This window comes from Pseudoliparis swirei, chromosome 2, assembly GCF_029220125.1.
Source record: "Pseudoliparis swirei isolate HS2019 ecotype Mariana Trench chromosome 2, NWPU_hadal_v1, whole genome shotgun sequence".
Taxonomy (NCBI): Eukaryota; Metazoa; Chordata; class Actinopteri; order Perciformes; family Liparidae; genus Pseudoliparis; species Pseudoliparis swirei.
The window spans coordinates 16,561,955-16,576,254 of record NC_079389.1 but is presented as its reverse complement, the minus strand read 5'-3'; the positions used below and the strand labels follow the sequence as shown (position 1 = coordinate 16,576,254).

Genomic DNA, 14,300 nt, shown 5'->3' with positions numbered 1-14,300 from the left:
GATGTCAGACAACTGGTTTTAAAATGGGCAAAAGGAAGAAAATAGGAATAAGAGGTTATGAGAATCACATGCTGGGGTTTTCCCAAATGCTATTGTGAATCAGACAATGGGTCGCCTCTCTGGGTGGCAACAGTGACGAGGTTAGAGAGACGATTGGACGCAGTTCAGAGAACTGAAACCTTGAACCCAAAGACAAAGAGAAATACAGAAACACACACACACACACACTACAAAATGAATACACGTAACAACATAAAGGCACAACCGTCTGCATACAGTCCAGGACCGGACGTAGTTCTGACCATGCAGGGAATTCAGGCTTGGTCAACAGGATATGATACAAGTTCCCCTCTTAACCGAGCATGAGCAACATTCTGCCAGTTTTATGTCCGGGAGCATTTTTGATTTTTACTGCCAATAACAACCAAACTGAATTTATTCCAGATGCTTCCCATGATGTGTTGAAGCCAATGGCAACCTTTGCCTCTGATTATCTTCAGAGGAAGAGCTGCTCCTGAAACTTACATTCTTTAATTTATTTTATGTTACCCATAAAAAAAGATAATCTGATGTATCTTCTGTATCAATGACAAATGTAGAGAAGTCCAATCCTGCCTTCTATCATCGATCGAACACATTTTGAAGAGGTTGTTTGTTGGGCTCAACTTCAACAGAACAAACCTTGACTTTCTGGAGTTATAGCTGAGGACAATATACATGTAATAGGTTGAAGACTATAAAGCAGTTTGCACATCATATCCACCACGTACTTGGTTCTGGTTTTGTGGAGGATCTAAAATATACATAACCTGAGAAGATAGTATTTGACACTAACAAGACCAGTAGTCAGTCCAGGACCATCCAAACTGAAGCATTAGTGGCCATGAACACGACTGAGGGACTCATTGCCAGGCCTTGGTTACCAACCGTGTTGCTGTCAATGTCTGCATGCGTGCACGTCTTTGTGTGAGCAATGGTGAAATGGAATATCAAATTAGTAAAGACAATCCGTCTGACTGCCTAGGTGGAAACTGTTCGCCATGTTTCCATAGCTTCATTAGACGGAGGGAACTTTCTATAGGCTGGAAAACAATTTGAGGCCTGCAGGGAACAGCTGGCTGGCCACACGCAACCAGCCACATCGGGAAAGTATCAGGATGCATTTGTGAAACAAATCCAACAGTGAAGTCTTATTATTCCAAAATCCAAAATATGTTCTATTCTACAGTCGATTTAAGATTATGAAAGTGCATTATTTGGATCCACGTATTTATTTTCACCAGACAGAATTGGAAGATAATTACATTTTGTTGATCGGATCAATGTGGAAATGTGAGAGCAAAAAGCTCCCCCGATGGCTGGATGAAAATACAATGTTCAGGCTGCCACGGGTCGGCAGAGAAACACACAGAGCCACGATTAGCTGACTTGCCAGAAACGGAAAAAGGTTCTTAATAAAAGGCAAAACCTCAATATGAAATCCTGATTACCTCATTCAAAGACTGCCCCTCTGCGCTAGAAAAAGATGAGACTGGTTGATCTTTGACTTTGCTTTGTGTCACCGTTTTTTTATTGAACACGAACCCAGCATAACAGTTGCTCTTCACCAAAACCCGCAGACGAGCAAACGGCATCCTTCAGTGTGCGACATTTAACGGAGAGCTGGCCAACAACGGACCTGCCATCAGAAACGCGACTGCAAAGGGGAAGCACAGGGTTGCCCAGCAAGAGTTAACAAGAAGACAGCGTCGTCGTCAGAGGAGAGCTGAATGAGTTCAACGATGAATTACAATATAACGACACACACACGGCACACATTGTTTGCGCTGCCAATGCTTTTAACGACAAAGTGGGTCTGTGGACTTTTTAAATGGGAAACGCACTCGACAGAGTGTGAGAAAACCTCCGTGTCCATTTGAATAGTGGCATTAGTAACAGACCAACCCCTTTCTTTACATCACATGTACATCACACATAACAGTGAAGGGAAGAGGAGGCAGAGTGATGGGAGGAGACAAGGACTCAAACTAAAACACTCACAGACATGAGGACAGAGGGGAGCAGAAAGGTGGATGACAGATTGTCTGGTTAGCCGTCTTCACCGTAACTCCTCGAGGATGGAGAACAAAGGGAGTTTTCCTTTGTTCCAGCTGACGTACGCTGTCTGTAGAATAATAACTTTAGAGAAAGTGTGCAAGGAGAATAGCTTCTTTTGACAAAAAAACCATATCTAAATGCTGTAAGGCAAAGTGATACCATGACATGATAAGTCAGGTTAGCTTAGAAAAATGTTATGAGAAAAGCAAAAATCTATTTCACTCACATGACATATTTCTTACGGTTGGCTCAAAGGCAGAAACATAGAAGACGCTCAAACATGAGCTCCACAGCCTGACAGCTGCCACCACTTCCACTCAGCTTTAGTTTTCGAGCAGTAACCATGAGCGATTTATAAAATAACAAGGATTAGATGGAGGACATGGACAGGAAGATGAAGATAAGGGTGTGTATTATAGAGAGAGATAAACAGATAGAGTATCATTGTCTTGTCTCCACTTGACTCCTATTGGTTGGAATGGGAACAAAACACTTTCTTCGGCCTAAAGAGCGGACACATTTGTTCTCGTTCGTCTGATACTTGTGGGCTTGGTGTCGACTGGGACTCGGGCCGCTAAAAGGCTCTTCTAACTCACACATGTGCTCAACTACTGACAGGTACAGCAAGAAAAGGGCACATCTAAGAGAAGGGGCAGAATGGAGATACGCAATACGTTCTAATGATGTCTGAGCCCTTGTCTTTATGGACAGAGAGTTGCACACATTGCACACCTGTATTCCTGCAATGTTACCAAATGCAGGAATACAGGTTCCTGAAACAAAGAGGAGCAGCAGCCTGCGACTGTTTCATAAACAACGAATGAATGAACGGCTCTTGCTGATGTGAAGGACTTGTGATCCACGACGGTGATGGATTCTGCTGTGAAGTTTTCTAGTTGGAGCATTTTGCTTGAAATACAGCGAATGCACATTAAGTTACGGTACTAAGTGTCATGCAGCGGGAAGGTCTGTGGACATGAATATTTTATTTTCTATTTTGGAGGTCAAAAAAATCTACAATCTACGACCTCATGGTCGCCGATAAAAATGTGTTTGCTTAACCCTCCTGTTACCTTAGGGTCAATTTGACCCCATTCAATGTTTAATGTCGGTGTTCTTTCGGGTCAATTTGACCCCAGACTGTTTTTCACTGTGTCAAACATATAAGAAATATCAACTTTTTTATATATTTAAAGGGCTATTTAGGTAGTCAACAAACAAACAAACATAAAGTACCTCAAACTTAAACTTGGAAAACAATATTAATTCTAATAATTTTCTGGAGGTTTTAATTGCTGGGGTCAAATTGACCCCACGGGTAAAATATGTCAGTAAATATAAAGGTAACAGGAGGGTTAAACATTGAATGGGGTCAAATTGACCCTAAGGTAACAGGAGGGTTAAATATTGAATGGGGTCAAATTGACCCTAAGGTAACAGGAGGGTTAATGACCTTCTTCCAGACAACAAAACATCCCAATGGATGCAATACATACAGTAAGACCAAAAGAACAACCTGAACAGTGTGCTGGATAAGGGCCAAAGAACATCATCTTTCTCTGCAGTAAAGACTTTTTTGGTCTTTAAGACGCCCGTGTGCAAAGCACTTAGTCTCCGTCTGCTCCTGTGGCTACTCCGCTGTGTGGCTGTACTGAAGAGCCTCAGGCCTCTTTGTAACAAAGCATGAAGGTGCAACACTGAGTGGAGGCCCAGAAAGCCCTGCACAGGATAAACAAGAGGCAAGTGCAGGGGTTAAATCACAATACAAGTCCGCAACTCAGTGAATTCTAAATCAGAGGCGTTCATGTGATTTATTGTGGCGTCGCGCCACACAATTTCCTTCGTAATGACGACATGCAAATGAACGCACATATTTAAGCCCAAAGTACAGGGGGAAATAAGATTAAAGCGTTTCATTAGTTTAATGCGAAAATAAAGGCTGTGTCACACCGCCCACTGCAACAATTGGCTTCCAGACCGTCACTGTGGGATCGTGCACGGATGTGTGCACGAGAATGTGACAACAGCGCCCTGTTGGTTTCGTTCCCCTCTCCTCCGGGAGAAAGTCTGTGGATGTCTTCCCAAATACACCCGCCCACCCACAAGCACACAATGCACCCACTTGGAAACAAACTTGTGGTGTGGCTTTTGTTGTTTGATAATTGTTTTTAGGCAAACATAATTTTGCTAGCAGAGACAGCGAACCCATAACCATGAATCAATGCGATGGTAATGGAGCTATGGGGGGAAAAACACTCAGTTTACTGTGGCAACATTGCACGAGGTAGTCTCTCTTCCTCCCTCTCTTTTTTGTCCACCACTTTCTCTCGGTACACTTCCCATTGCTTTTACTTTTCAGCCAATTCTAAACAAAAATATATATAAATGTCTTTAGGAGAAACAAACAAACCAATAAGAGTGAAATTGAGTAAGTTTGCTGTCGGTTCACTTCTATAACCATCACTTCTCCCACTACACTTCCCACAGAAAGCCAGTCAGGTAAATAATCACCTCTGCTTTAATTAATAAATGCATCATCCTTAATGAGAGGGGCTTGTTATGCACTGTGGCAACTGCTCTGTTTTTCTTAAGATTTTCTCCCCCCTTTTCTTTTTTTCAACTTTCAAAACTTCAAACTTAATTTCCACCTCTGAAGCATGCTAATTGCTTTCCCTCTCAGCTTTTTAAACAACAACACAGTTTTCTCATTTAGAGGCAGAGAACGATGTAATGTGCGGCTATCGATCGCACTGGGAAAAGAGATTGCCCCTGGCTGGTCACAAACCAAACGACTTTAAGATCGAAATTAAAGTGGCCGAGGTATAAACACTGAGTGTGGAAACAATGACAAAAGATCTGAATCATCCACTATTGATTTCACTATTTTGTGACATTATGCTAAATAAACTGCTGAATAAGGCTAATTCTATACACTACCGTTCCAAAGTTTGGGATCACTTAGAAATGACTTTATTTTTCAAAGAAAAGCACTGTTTTTTCAATAAAGATAACATTAAATTAATCAGAAATACACTCTCTACATTGTTAATGTGGAAAATGACTATTCTAGGTGGAAACGTCTGGTTTCTAATGAAATATCTCCATAGGTGTATAGAGGCCCATTTCCATCAACTATCACTCCAGTGTTCTAATGGTACATTGTGTTTGCTAATCGCCTTAGAAGACTAATGTCTGATTAGAAAACCCGTGCAATTATGTTAGCACAGCTGAAAACAGTTATGCTGGTGATATAAGCTATACAACTGGCCTTCCTTTGAGCTTGAAGTTTGTAGAACAAAATTAATATTTCAAATATTAATCATTATTTCTAACCTTGTCAATGTCTTGACTATATTTTATATTCATTTGATAAATAAAAGTGTGATTTTTCATGGAAGACACAAAATTGTCTGGGTGATCCCAAACTTTTGAACGGTAGTGTATATAAATATATATTATATATATGTATTGTTATCACTTATCCATTACAATATCATGGAAACACAAGGCTGTGTCTTCAGTCCAAAAAGTAGCATAGAACCCCAAAATATATTTTTCACTCGACACATAAGCAAATTGAGTCGGTAGAACCCGAGAATGTTTAAAAAATCTGCTTCACCTGATAAAAAAAAAAAAGTAAGATTAATTTACTTGCTGCATGCCAGACCAAAGTGAAAGAAATTGTTTAATATCAATGTAATAATATTTTATTCTTAAATTCTAATTAAGTTGCCGTGTCACAAAAAACCGTAAGTTCACTTTTAATAGGTACCAAAACGTTATAGAAGGGAAGTCCCTGTCCCAGGAATTTAGTAGTTGATACCAACTTCATGATTTGCGAAACACAATTTGAACATACATTTTTTTTCACAATGTAAATTCATTTTTTTTACGTTCCCGGGAAGACATTAGTCTAACGTCCTGATCCGTGGCTCCTACGGTACAATCAGGTTTTCAGTTTTCAGAGTTTGGGCTTCAACTTGAAGTATTTGTTCTACCCGATGTTATACAGGTCTTCATTTCATCACATCTTTATTACCACAACACTGTTAAACCTGTTGTGGCCTCTTTATATGTCCTGGCCCCTGGCAACATTATGGAACTGTTAAATCTGAGCTCCTCCAATAATAATACCCTTTGAGCTATTTCAGTCAAGGCTCAAGACAACGGGTGACCAAGCCTTGTCCTTCAGGGCCTTTATGCCCTGGAATGACTTGCCTGAGGAGATCTTACTCTCCATTTAGCTTTTCCTGATGAGGTTAGAGTATCCTGGTTCAGAGTGAGGATCACGCTGCAGTGGTTAAACTGGGATGTGCTGCATTAAAACCCGCCATTTGTCATAGCAGACTAATTTCAGCTCCATCGGTGGAGACTCATTTTGTTTTGCTCAGGCTGATTTTATTTTGTCCTTAAAGAGCCATAAAGATGCCGAGCTGAAATGGGGAGAGACGGGAGGCGCCTGGCTTCACAGTAATGCACTTGGTTTTAAAGTGGGACTGAACGAGAGCGAGCGTCGTGTGTGTTCTGAAACGACAAACTTTACCCAACGTTACCTTCACTGCGTCCCGGAGAGAGGAATGATTCAAATTTGTTTTCGTTAACGGGACGGTTTCCCGAGAGGGAAAAACCATTAGGTCGTACTTTGTCCAAACAAGTAGCCTGTGCTGTGTACACCTACGTAGATTTAATATTCACTAATAATAACCATTAATAAATATTCTAAATTCCATGACGTCAACGGTAAGTTTCTGAGAGCTCTTCTGCCCTTGTGTACATGTAAAATGACAGATGGAAGTTTTGTATACATAAAGAGTGTCTGGAAAGTCAACAGTGGTACAAATGGTTTGGCAGAGCCTCAAAAAACCTGTAATAGGTCGGTTAACATCGGACAGGTTTTGCTATCCACCTGCTCTATTAACATCGAAACCTTTAAAAACACATTGTAGTCCGAAGGTTTAAAGAAACATACCCTCAAGTATGCTCGTTTGAAAGCATGACCACACAGCGAAAGCAAAAAGAAAAAGTAAACATTGGCAGAAGAAACATATTGTCAGTCTTTTATTGACTTAGACATATGCCAAAAATACTGCCAGTGTGAGGATGAGAGGAGCAGAACATACATTTGCTTCGCGACAGACTGCTAACAAAGTCATTGTCGGCTGACACCTGGCTCGAGTGTGGGTGGTGATTTCCTGTCGGCACGTTAATATTCCACCTGTTGTTGCGGATGTTTATTTTAAGCTTCTTCCAGCATGACTCCTCCAGTCTGCGCGCTGATTATGATTCTGTGATTTGAAAACCACTACCTGCAGGATGACAAGTGATTAAAACCTGCACTCATCTCCTTTGTGTGTGTGTCATCAGCGGGAAGTGCAGCGAATCAGTCCGATGAGCTCGATGCCCACAGGAGACGCTCATGCCACGGAGCACCCTGCGACTGAGAGACACGCGCGATATCGCATCGAGGATTCTGATTAACAAATGCTCAGGACACGTGAACGCACGCCATCTCACGGAAAGACAACCTGACGATGGACGGACTGGGGAGAGGTTGAACTGGTGTCGGGACAATTCTTTGGATCAAGAGGCCGTTTCCGTGTCTGTGGACTTGCTTTTCCACGTGTGGAAACTAAGTGGACGTGTGTGTCTGCGGTCCTCACCCTCGGCGCTTCGTTTTCATGTCCTCTGCGTCGTGGGTCCAGCTCTTCGTAAGGTGGCACCGTTCCTTCTCTCCTCGCCTGCTGGTACTCCCTTCGTAGCTGCTGGATCCTGTCCACACTGCCACACACAAGCACAAACACAACCGGGTTAATTGCGCTTTTACACCTCTAAAGGTCTTTACACGCCGGGGGTATGATGAATAAATGACACGGAGCGTGCAAAACGCCCCGCATGAATATTACATGTCTGGAGCTTTTATTGTGAAAGGTCAGAATGGAAAGAGTGGATCTGGTTCTTCGTCAACGTTGGAAGGAGTAATACAGTATGAAGTTTCGGTTTGGACTGGGGAGCCTCGGTGTTGTCGTTTCACACGTTTATAATGACTTGTGAGATTCCGCACAATGCGATTGGTTGATGACTTTAGGAAAAGCAGCGAAATATTCACATGTAATATTCACGACAGTTCAATAAATGATATGATCGCAGGAAAGAGAAACGCTTAATGGGACATGCTGAGACCCTGAAGGACCCCCACACTCTGTGTGACTTCTGTCTGACTGGGATTCAGGATGTTGAGCTCAAGCATCGCGTGTCCAACGAAGATGCTCCAGCTTTTGGTTGCTTTACGCTTCGACTAGATTCAAGCTCGCAACTGAATCAGTATCATTATATTAGGAAACACTTCATTCATATGAAATCGCCAACGAACCAACCAGCTGTGCTGATGGCGAGCGAGCCAACAGGAGGCATCCTCTTATTCAAACAGGGATTTTACCAACAACCGCCTGCAGAGGTTTGACTGCGGTGATACAGACTCTCCTGTGTACATCAATACGGGCACACACACACACGCCCACACACACATACCCCCCCCCCCCACACACACACACACATACAAGCTCTTGATCATTCTGACTGCCTTCATCTATGTCCGTTTTCCAACCTTTTTGCTTTTTCTCTTGCAAAAGGCACGAAAACAAAAGTATCAATCACATGAATATTCTTTCTCTCTGTCAACAGTGGAGAAAACAACGACAGCATATCAACAGTGACCCCTGGGCACCCTTGCGAGTCACGTACAAACACATACACACACACCCACACATAATGGAAATATGCAAAGTCACATCATACACGTATTCAACATTACAACTGCACTGTGCAATTTCATGAGGCTGATTGATGGAAGGAGGACAAATGTCTTGATGCACCATCAGGCGATTTATGGAAAGTCAGAGGAATAGCAACACGCCTTCCTCCCGTCTCCGAGGCAGTCTGTGAACAACACCTTGTCTTCTGAGTGTTGCATTTCCAGGGCTCAGTATGTGAGCCATAATGTCATTTTTTTTGCATTTGTTTCCGTCACACTCAAAAACAAATGAAAATGAATATTCTATCTCTTACAGGGCTATTTGTCCAGGTAACAAACCTTAGGAAAATACTCCAAAACGTCCTCATAGCAGCCATGTTGCTCTCTTTTAGTTCATGCACAAAGAGCCAATAAACAAAAGATCTAAGAAAAATAACTAACGATAGAGAATAAAAGACACTGAGGTCCATGTTCGTCCAGCCATCGAGACCCCGTGACGACACGCACATGATACCGAAGCTAATAACGGCGACATGCAAGGGAACAGGGCGGCACATTCAAGTTGTACGCAGATTTTTAATAATAACTATGACAGAAAAGGCTGCTGAATTAATGACAAATTGAAGATCATTTTTAATAAAAATAAGAAAACCTCATCAACAAAACAAATTTAAATATTGCTCAAACTATGCTATCAAAATGATAACGTCAATTTAACATTGAGAATAAATAAATATGTAAACACCAAATCTTGCATTTCAAAGCATAAACAATTATCGACCCCGAGTTTGCGTTGTCTAATTTTTGCCCTCGACCCTTCGCTCCACTTCCTCCCAATGAAGTCATTAAGCCTGAGAGGCGTGTGAACGGCGAACGTAGCTGCACATCTGAAAACACATCACACCTCGTCTCACATCACAAAGCTTTGCTTTGCATATGCGCTCACCCTCAGGTCACAGGAAACATGGCCGTGTTTTTTAATGTCTTTGGCAGCACCTTCATCCAGCACCTTGGTCTCCTACTTTCTGTTAACCCTTCTGTTACCTTAGGGTCAATTTGACCCCATTCAATGTTTAACCCTCCTGTTACCTTTAGGGTCAATTTGACCCCATTCAATGTTTAATGTCTGTGTTCTTTGGGGTCAATTTGACCCCAGACTGTTTTTCACTGTGTCAAACATATAAGAAATATCAACTTTTTTATATATTTAAAGGGCTATTTAGGTAGTCAACAAACAAACATAAAGTACCTCACACTTAAACTTGGAAAACAATATTAATTCTAATAATTTTCTGGAGGTTTTAATTGCTGGGGTCAAATTGACCCCAAGGGTAAAATATGTCAGTAAATATAAAGGTAACAGGAGGGTTAAACATTGAATGGGGTCAAATTGACCCTAAGGCAACAGGAGGGTTAAACTGTTTTAAATCTGAGTGTCTTTTTGGCGTTTATGTTGATTTTCGGTAGTAGTTATGACTCACTGTATTGTGCACCACCTGTCTTTCATTCATTCTTCTTTTCTTTCTCGATTTGAGATTACCTGGAGGAATATGAGTAACATTAGACTGGGATAAGTTATCTATGTACAGCACACACTGTGCAGAGGGAATACATTAGAGTGAAACACAATCTAGACTCAATCGGTGTGTGTTCACATCTGTGTGTGTCTGTGCTCCATATTCTAGCCTACAGAAGTAAAAGAGCTGTGTCAGCATCACCAGCTGTGCACAGAGTGAAATCAAGTACTTGACTCTCCTCTCGCCTCTGGATGTGGAACCTTTTATGCGGACGTCCGATCGGTGCCGGTGATGAATGTAGTCGATAGAACCCGATACATTCTTCACCGTGTGCCTGCATTCACTCCAGAAAGCTGAGTTAGCAGCTGCTACATCTGACGTGACAGTGGCGTAGTCGGGGGGCGAGGAAGAACTACGAGTTTTTTCAGCCGGCGTTTCTCTGGGTGGCCAGAGGCTCCAGAGACGCCGCTGAGAAACAGAACGTCTTCGCTCTCTCTCCGCTTGCATTGCAAGCTATCTACGTTTAAAACAGCGAAAACGGCATCCCAAAGTATGGTGCGGAGGTCGTTATGGGCGAGGATACAATATACATCGGAAGTATACGAGTCGAGGCTGTCCTGGCTAGAGCCTCTGTGCTTTCTGCTTCATCAAGTATGCCCGTGTCCATGAGCAAGGCAGAGAAACACCCTCGCAGCTCATCACAAGTGGAGCACATAGACAGAAATAAACATTCGCAGGAAATCAATTCATATCACCCTTCTTCCCTTTCCTCTGGCCCTCCTCTCTGAGAAGGTTAAAGGTGAGAAATAAAACGAAGTGGTGTGATTGCATATACAGCCAGCGTAGAGACACGAGCCTTTAAAAGGACATGGTTAAAATGTCACTCTCCTCTGAGCGCTCCGGTGGCCGTTTCATGTGTCGGCATCACAGTAGCAACACCTCACACACACATACTTTTACACACACGCAATAAGGTTTATGACCCGGCATAAAAATAAGAGGCTCAAGAATAAATAAATATGATAAACAATAATAAGACACTCACACAAAGACACAAACACAGTTATGCAAATATTTCCATGACCACAGACAGAGGAAGCTATTGATGAGAGAAACACAGACGCCATAAAAAAGAAGAGTTGTATGACATCACTTTTTAACTACCTCTTGGTCATTAAACACCAATAGAGGTGATTCATATGGTAACAAACCCATTGCATTATGTGTGATACAGACATTATGACTAAAAATATGTTTGCCAATAAAATGCTGTTTTTCTACTTAACTACTCCAATCTTTCATCAGGAATAACTATGGCATTCAATTTGGAATATTTGAGTATTATATTAGGCCAGAATAAAAGCTTAGACCTGAGCTTTAGTCCACTATTTCTCACAGGCGCTCGTGCACGTGCACGCACACACATACACACACACACACACACACACAGACACACACACACAGGAAGATCAATCTCCTGCTCTAGCTCTGCCACACCAATAATAATTCTATAAATGTTTAAAATCAGAATCAGAAACCCAGCAGAGCTGTTAATAATGCTGCTATTAATAATTAAGACTTCTGTTCCATTCATAACATGGTGAAATATGGTGGAAAATATATCAATGTCCACAGCAGATGAATGTCTCCTTGTCATTAAAGCCTGTAAATATTTACTAGCCTGGCTAAAGAAGGTGCACCTTCTGCTCTCTGGTTTGCTTTTAATCAGTTAGGATATTTTATTTTATTTGGATATTTGTCACAAAATGCGAGACTCCACCGCTGAAGCCAGAAAAAAGTGAGACATGAGATCATCGATCATGTTTAACATTAATTTTTTATGACGTGATGGGAAATCAGCCAAATTCTGCACCTTAAACACTTCGAAAGATGCGTTATTTATTTACACTCTAATGCCCATATTTAATGTCAATACTTTGAAAAGGCATTATCAGCGGGTTCCCTTCAAGCTGGACTTAATAACCACATCAATAATGTAAATACACATGGTGCGGTGGTAAATCCTTTACCAACACCAGTGCTGGTATCTAAAGGGAAATCTACCTAGACATCTTTTGGTATTTACCATCCATCAGAAAAGGAAATATGATCAGGGATGTATCGAAGAGAGACGGGTAAAGAAAAATAGTCACAACAGACAAAGGGAGAGACAACGAAAGAGAGAAAGGAGGGGTCACGCACCTTTTTCAGTGCTCTCTAACAGATGACTTTGGGCTGAAAGGTCCCATAAATCTGACACAAAATGGCTGTGGTGCAGTCTGACACACACACACACACACACACAGGTGATGTATGGTCTCCTCTTAGATGTGGCACAGGGGGAATATGTCATTCAGACCCTCAGCTCAGTCTGATTTATCACATGTCTGCAAATGTGTGTGAGCGAGCGAGTGTGTGTGTGTGTTAGTATGTGTGTAGAAAGACAAGAAACGAGTGAGATTCTCTAGACATCTCTCGGCTGGATAGAGAGCTCAAATTCAGGAGTCGGGAGTCAAACGGTCCTTTACTTTCCTAATATTCGTGCGTGCGCGTGGAGAGGCAGACTGAGGGTCAGTCTTGCATTCCTGGAAGGAACAAAGACAAGAAAAGGATTTCTAAAGATGCTAACCGCTGGAAGAGCACTTGACCTTCTGAAAAAAAGACAAAGTAGTAAAGTAGGATTTCCTTTCATTAGCGCAGACACAAAGTCATGATAGCCATTTGGAAAAATCAATGACAGCTTGAAAACATGAACTGCAATTGATTTAAAAAGCTTTAGAGACGCTCCACGCTTTATATAAATGGAAAAGAGGAAATCTGCGACTTTGCATCCCGCTGGTGCTCATCAATGCAGGAAACAATAACTGTAGCTTTAGAAATGTCAGAGTAATAAAGGACGGTCTTACCCTTTGCAAGGCATCAACACATGGACATTGACTCCCTGTGAGGTGTGATCTAGCAGGAACCTGAACACCTTTTTAACCAACAGTACGCATCACATGACCGAATCTGAATGATACATAATCAATTAAACACGGTAATATAATTCAGTCCGTATTTTAACTATTTGAATTCACAGATGCCCAGTCTGACGAGGGCGACGATTGTATTATTGTGATGCCGGTGTCGTCTCTCGGCCGTGGCGGGACAAGCAGTCGATAACTGGGACGACAGAGGGAACGGAGCCGGCTGAAAGTGGCAGGAGGGAGCCGTCGTCTCTCCCTCGTTCAACGCGCCGTGTGCCGCTCCGTGTGTTCTCCCCCGAGTCCAGCTGTTGAGTCGAGGATCGTTATCAGCTGCGCCTGACGAGGATCAGCCGCATCGCAACAGCGGACACGGGTCAATGGCCCTCCCTCCCTCTCCCTGTATCTTAGTTACTTGTCCACACACACACGGGATTACTTGCTAGTAACAAAAACAGCTTAATAAATGAGAGTAATTATCCATCCTGTGTTGACGCCGGTGTGAGTCTCCTTTATTTTAAGCGTTCGCTCATGTTGACATTTCTATGATGCATCGAATTTGCCCTTCGGCGCTTCCCGTCACTGTGACTCATTTAGTGCGGCGGGTATTCACGACTCCGTCACTCTTTTCTCCACAATCTATTTCCAATTCCTCCATTCATCCTTTTTTCCCCCCCCACTCGCCTCATTCTCCCCTCCGCAATTTATGCAGATAATCAACTCTGCCGTCATCCCCCCTCCCACTCCATCTTAATCTCCTCCTCCTCCTCCTCGGCTCTAATTAGCCGACGTCTCTCTTAATGAAGTATGACAACAAAAGATCACCAATGCTGGCAGGTGGGATGCGGGGTTCAGGGGTCAGAGAAAGAAAGGGGCAAGTATGGCAAGAGAGAGAGAGAGCGCAACACGGTGCGGTTGTGTGTGTGGAGCCGTCAGGTTGCTCTGTTGCTCTCTTTTTCCTCGACGGGCTAA

The 14,300-nt window shown here is 42.5% G+C and overlaps 1 protein-coding gene across 4 annotated transcripts in view; it reads right to left on the bottom strand.

The window, feature by feature from the left end:
• The window catches only part of pard3bb (par-3 family cell polarity regulator beta b), a 190,334-nt gene that overhangs the window by 44,735 nt on the left and 131,299 nt on the right, over positions 1-14,300 (bottom strand). For 3 of the 4 annotated variants that reach the window (XM_056428006.1, XM_056427990.1, XM_056427999.1), the window contains one exon: positions 7,758-7,875. In XM_056428006.1, the coding sequence (XP_056283981.1) occupies positions 7,758-7,875 (118 nt within the window). Of the gene's footprint in view, positions 1-7,142; positions 7,404-7,757; positions 7,876-14,300 lie in introns of those variants that run through there. The other variant, XM_056428015.1, reaches the window with a different exon arrangement.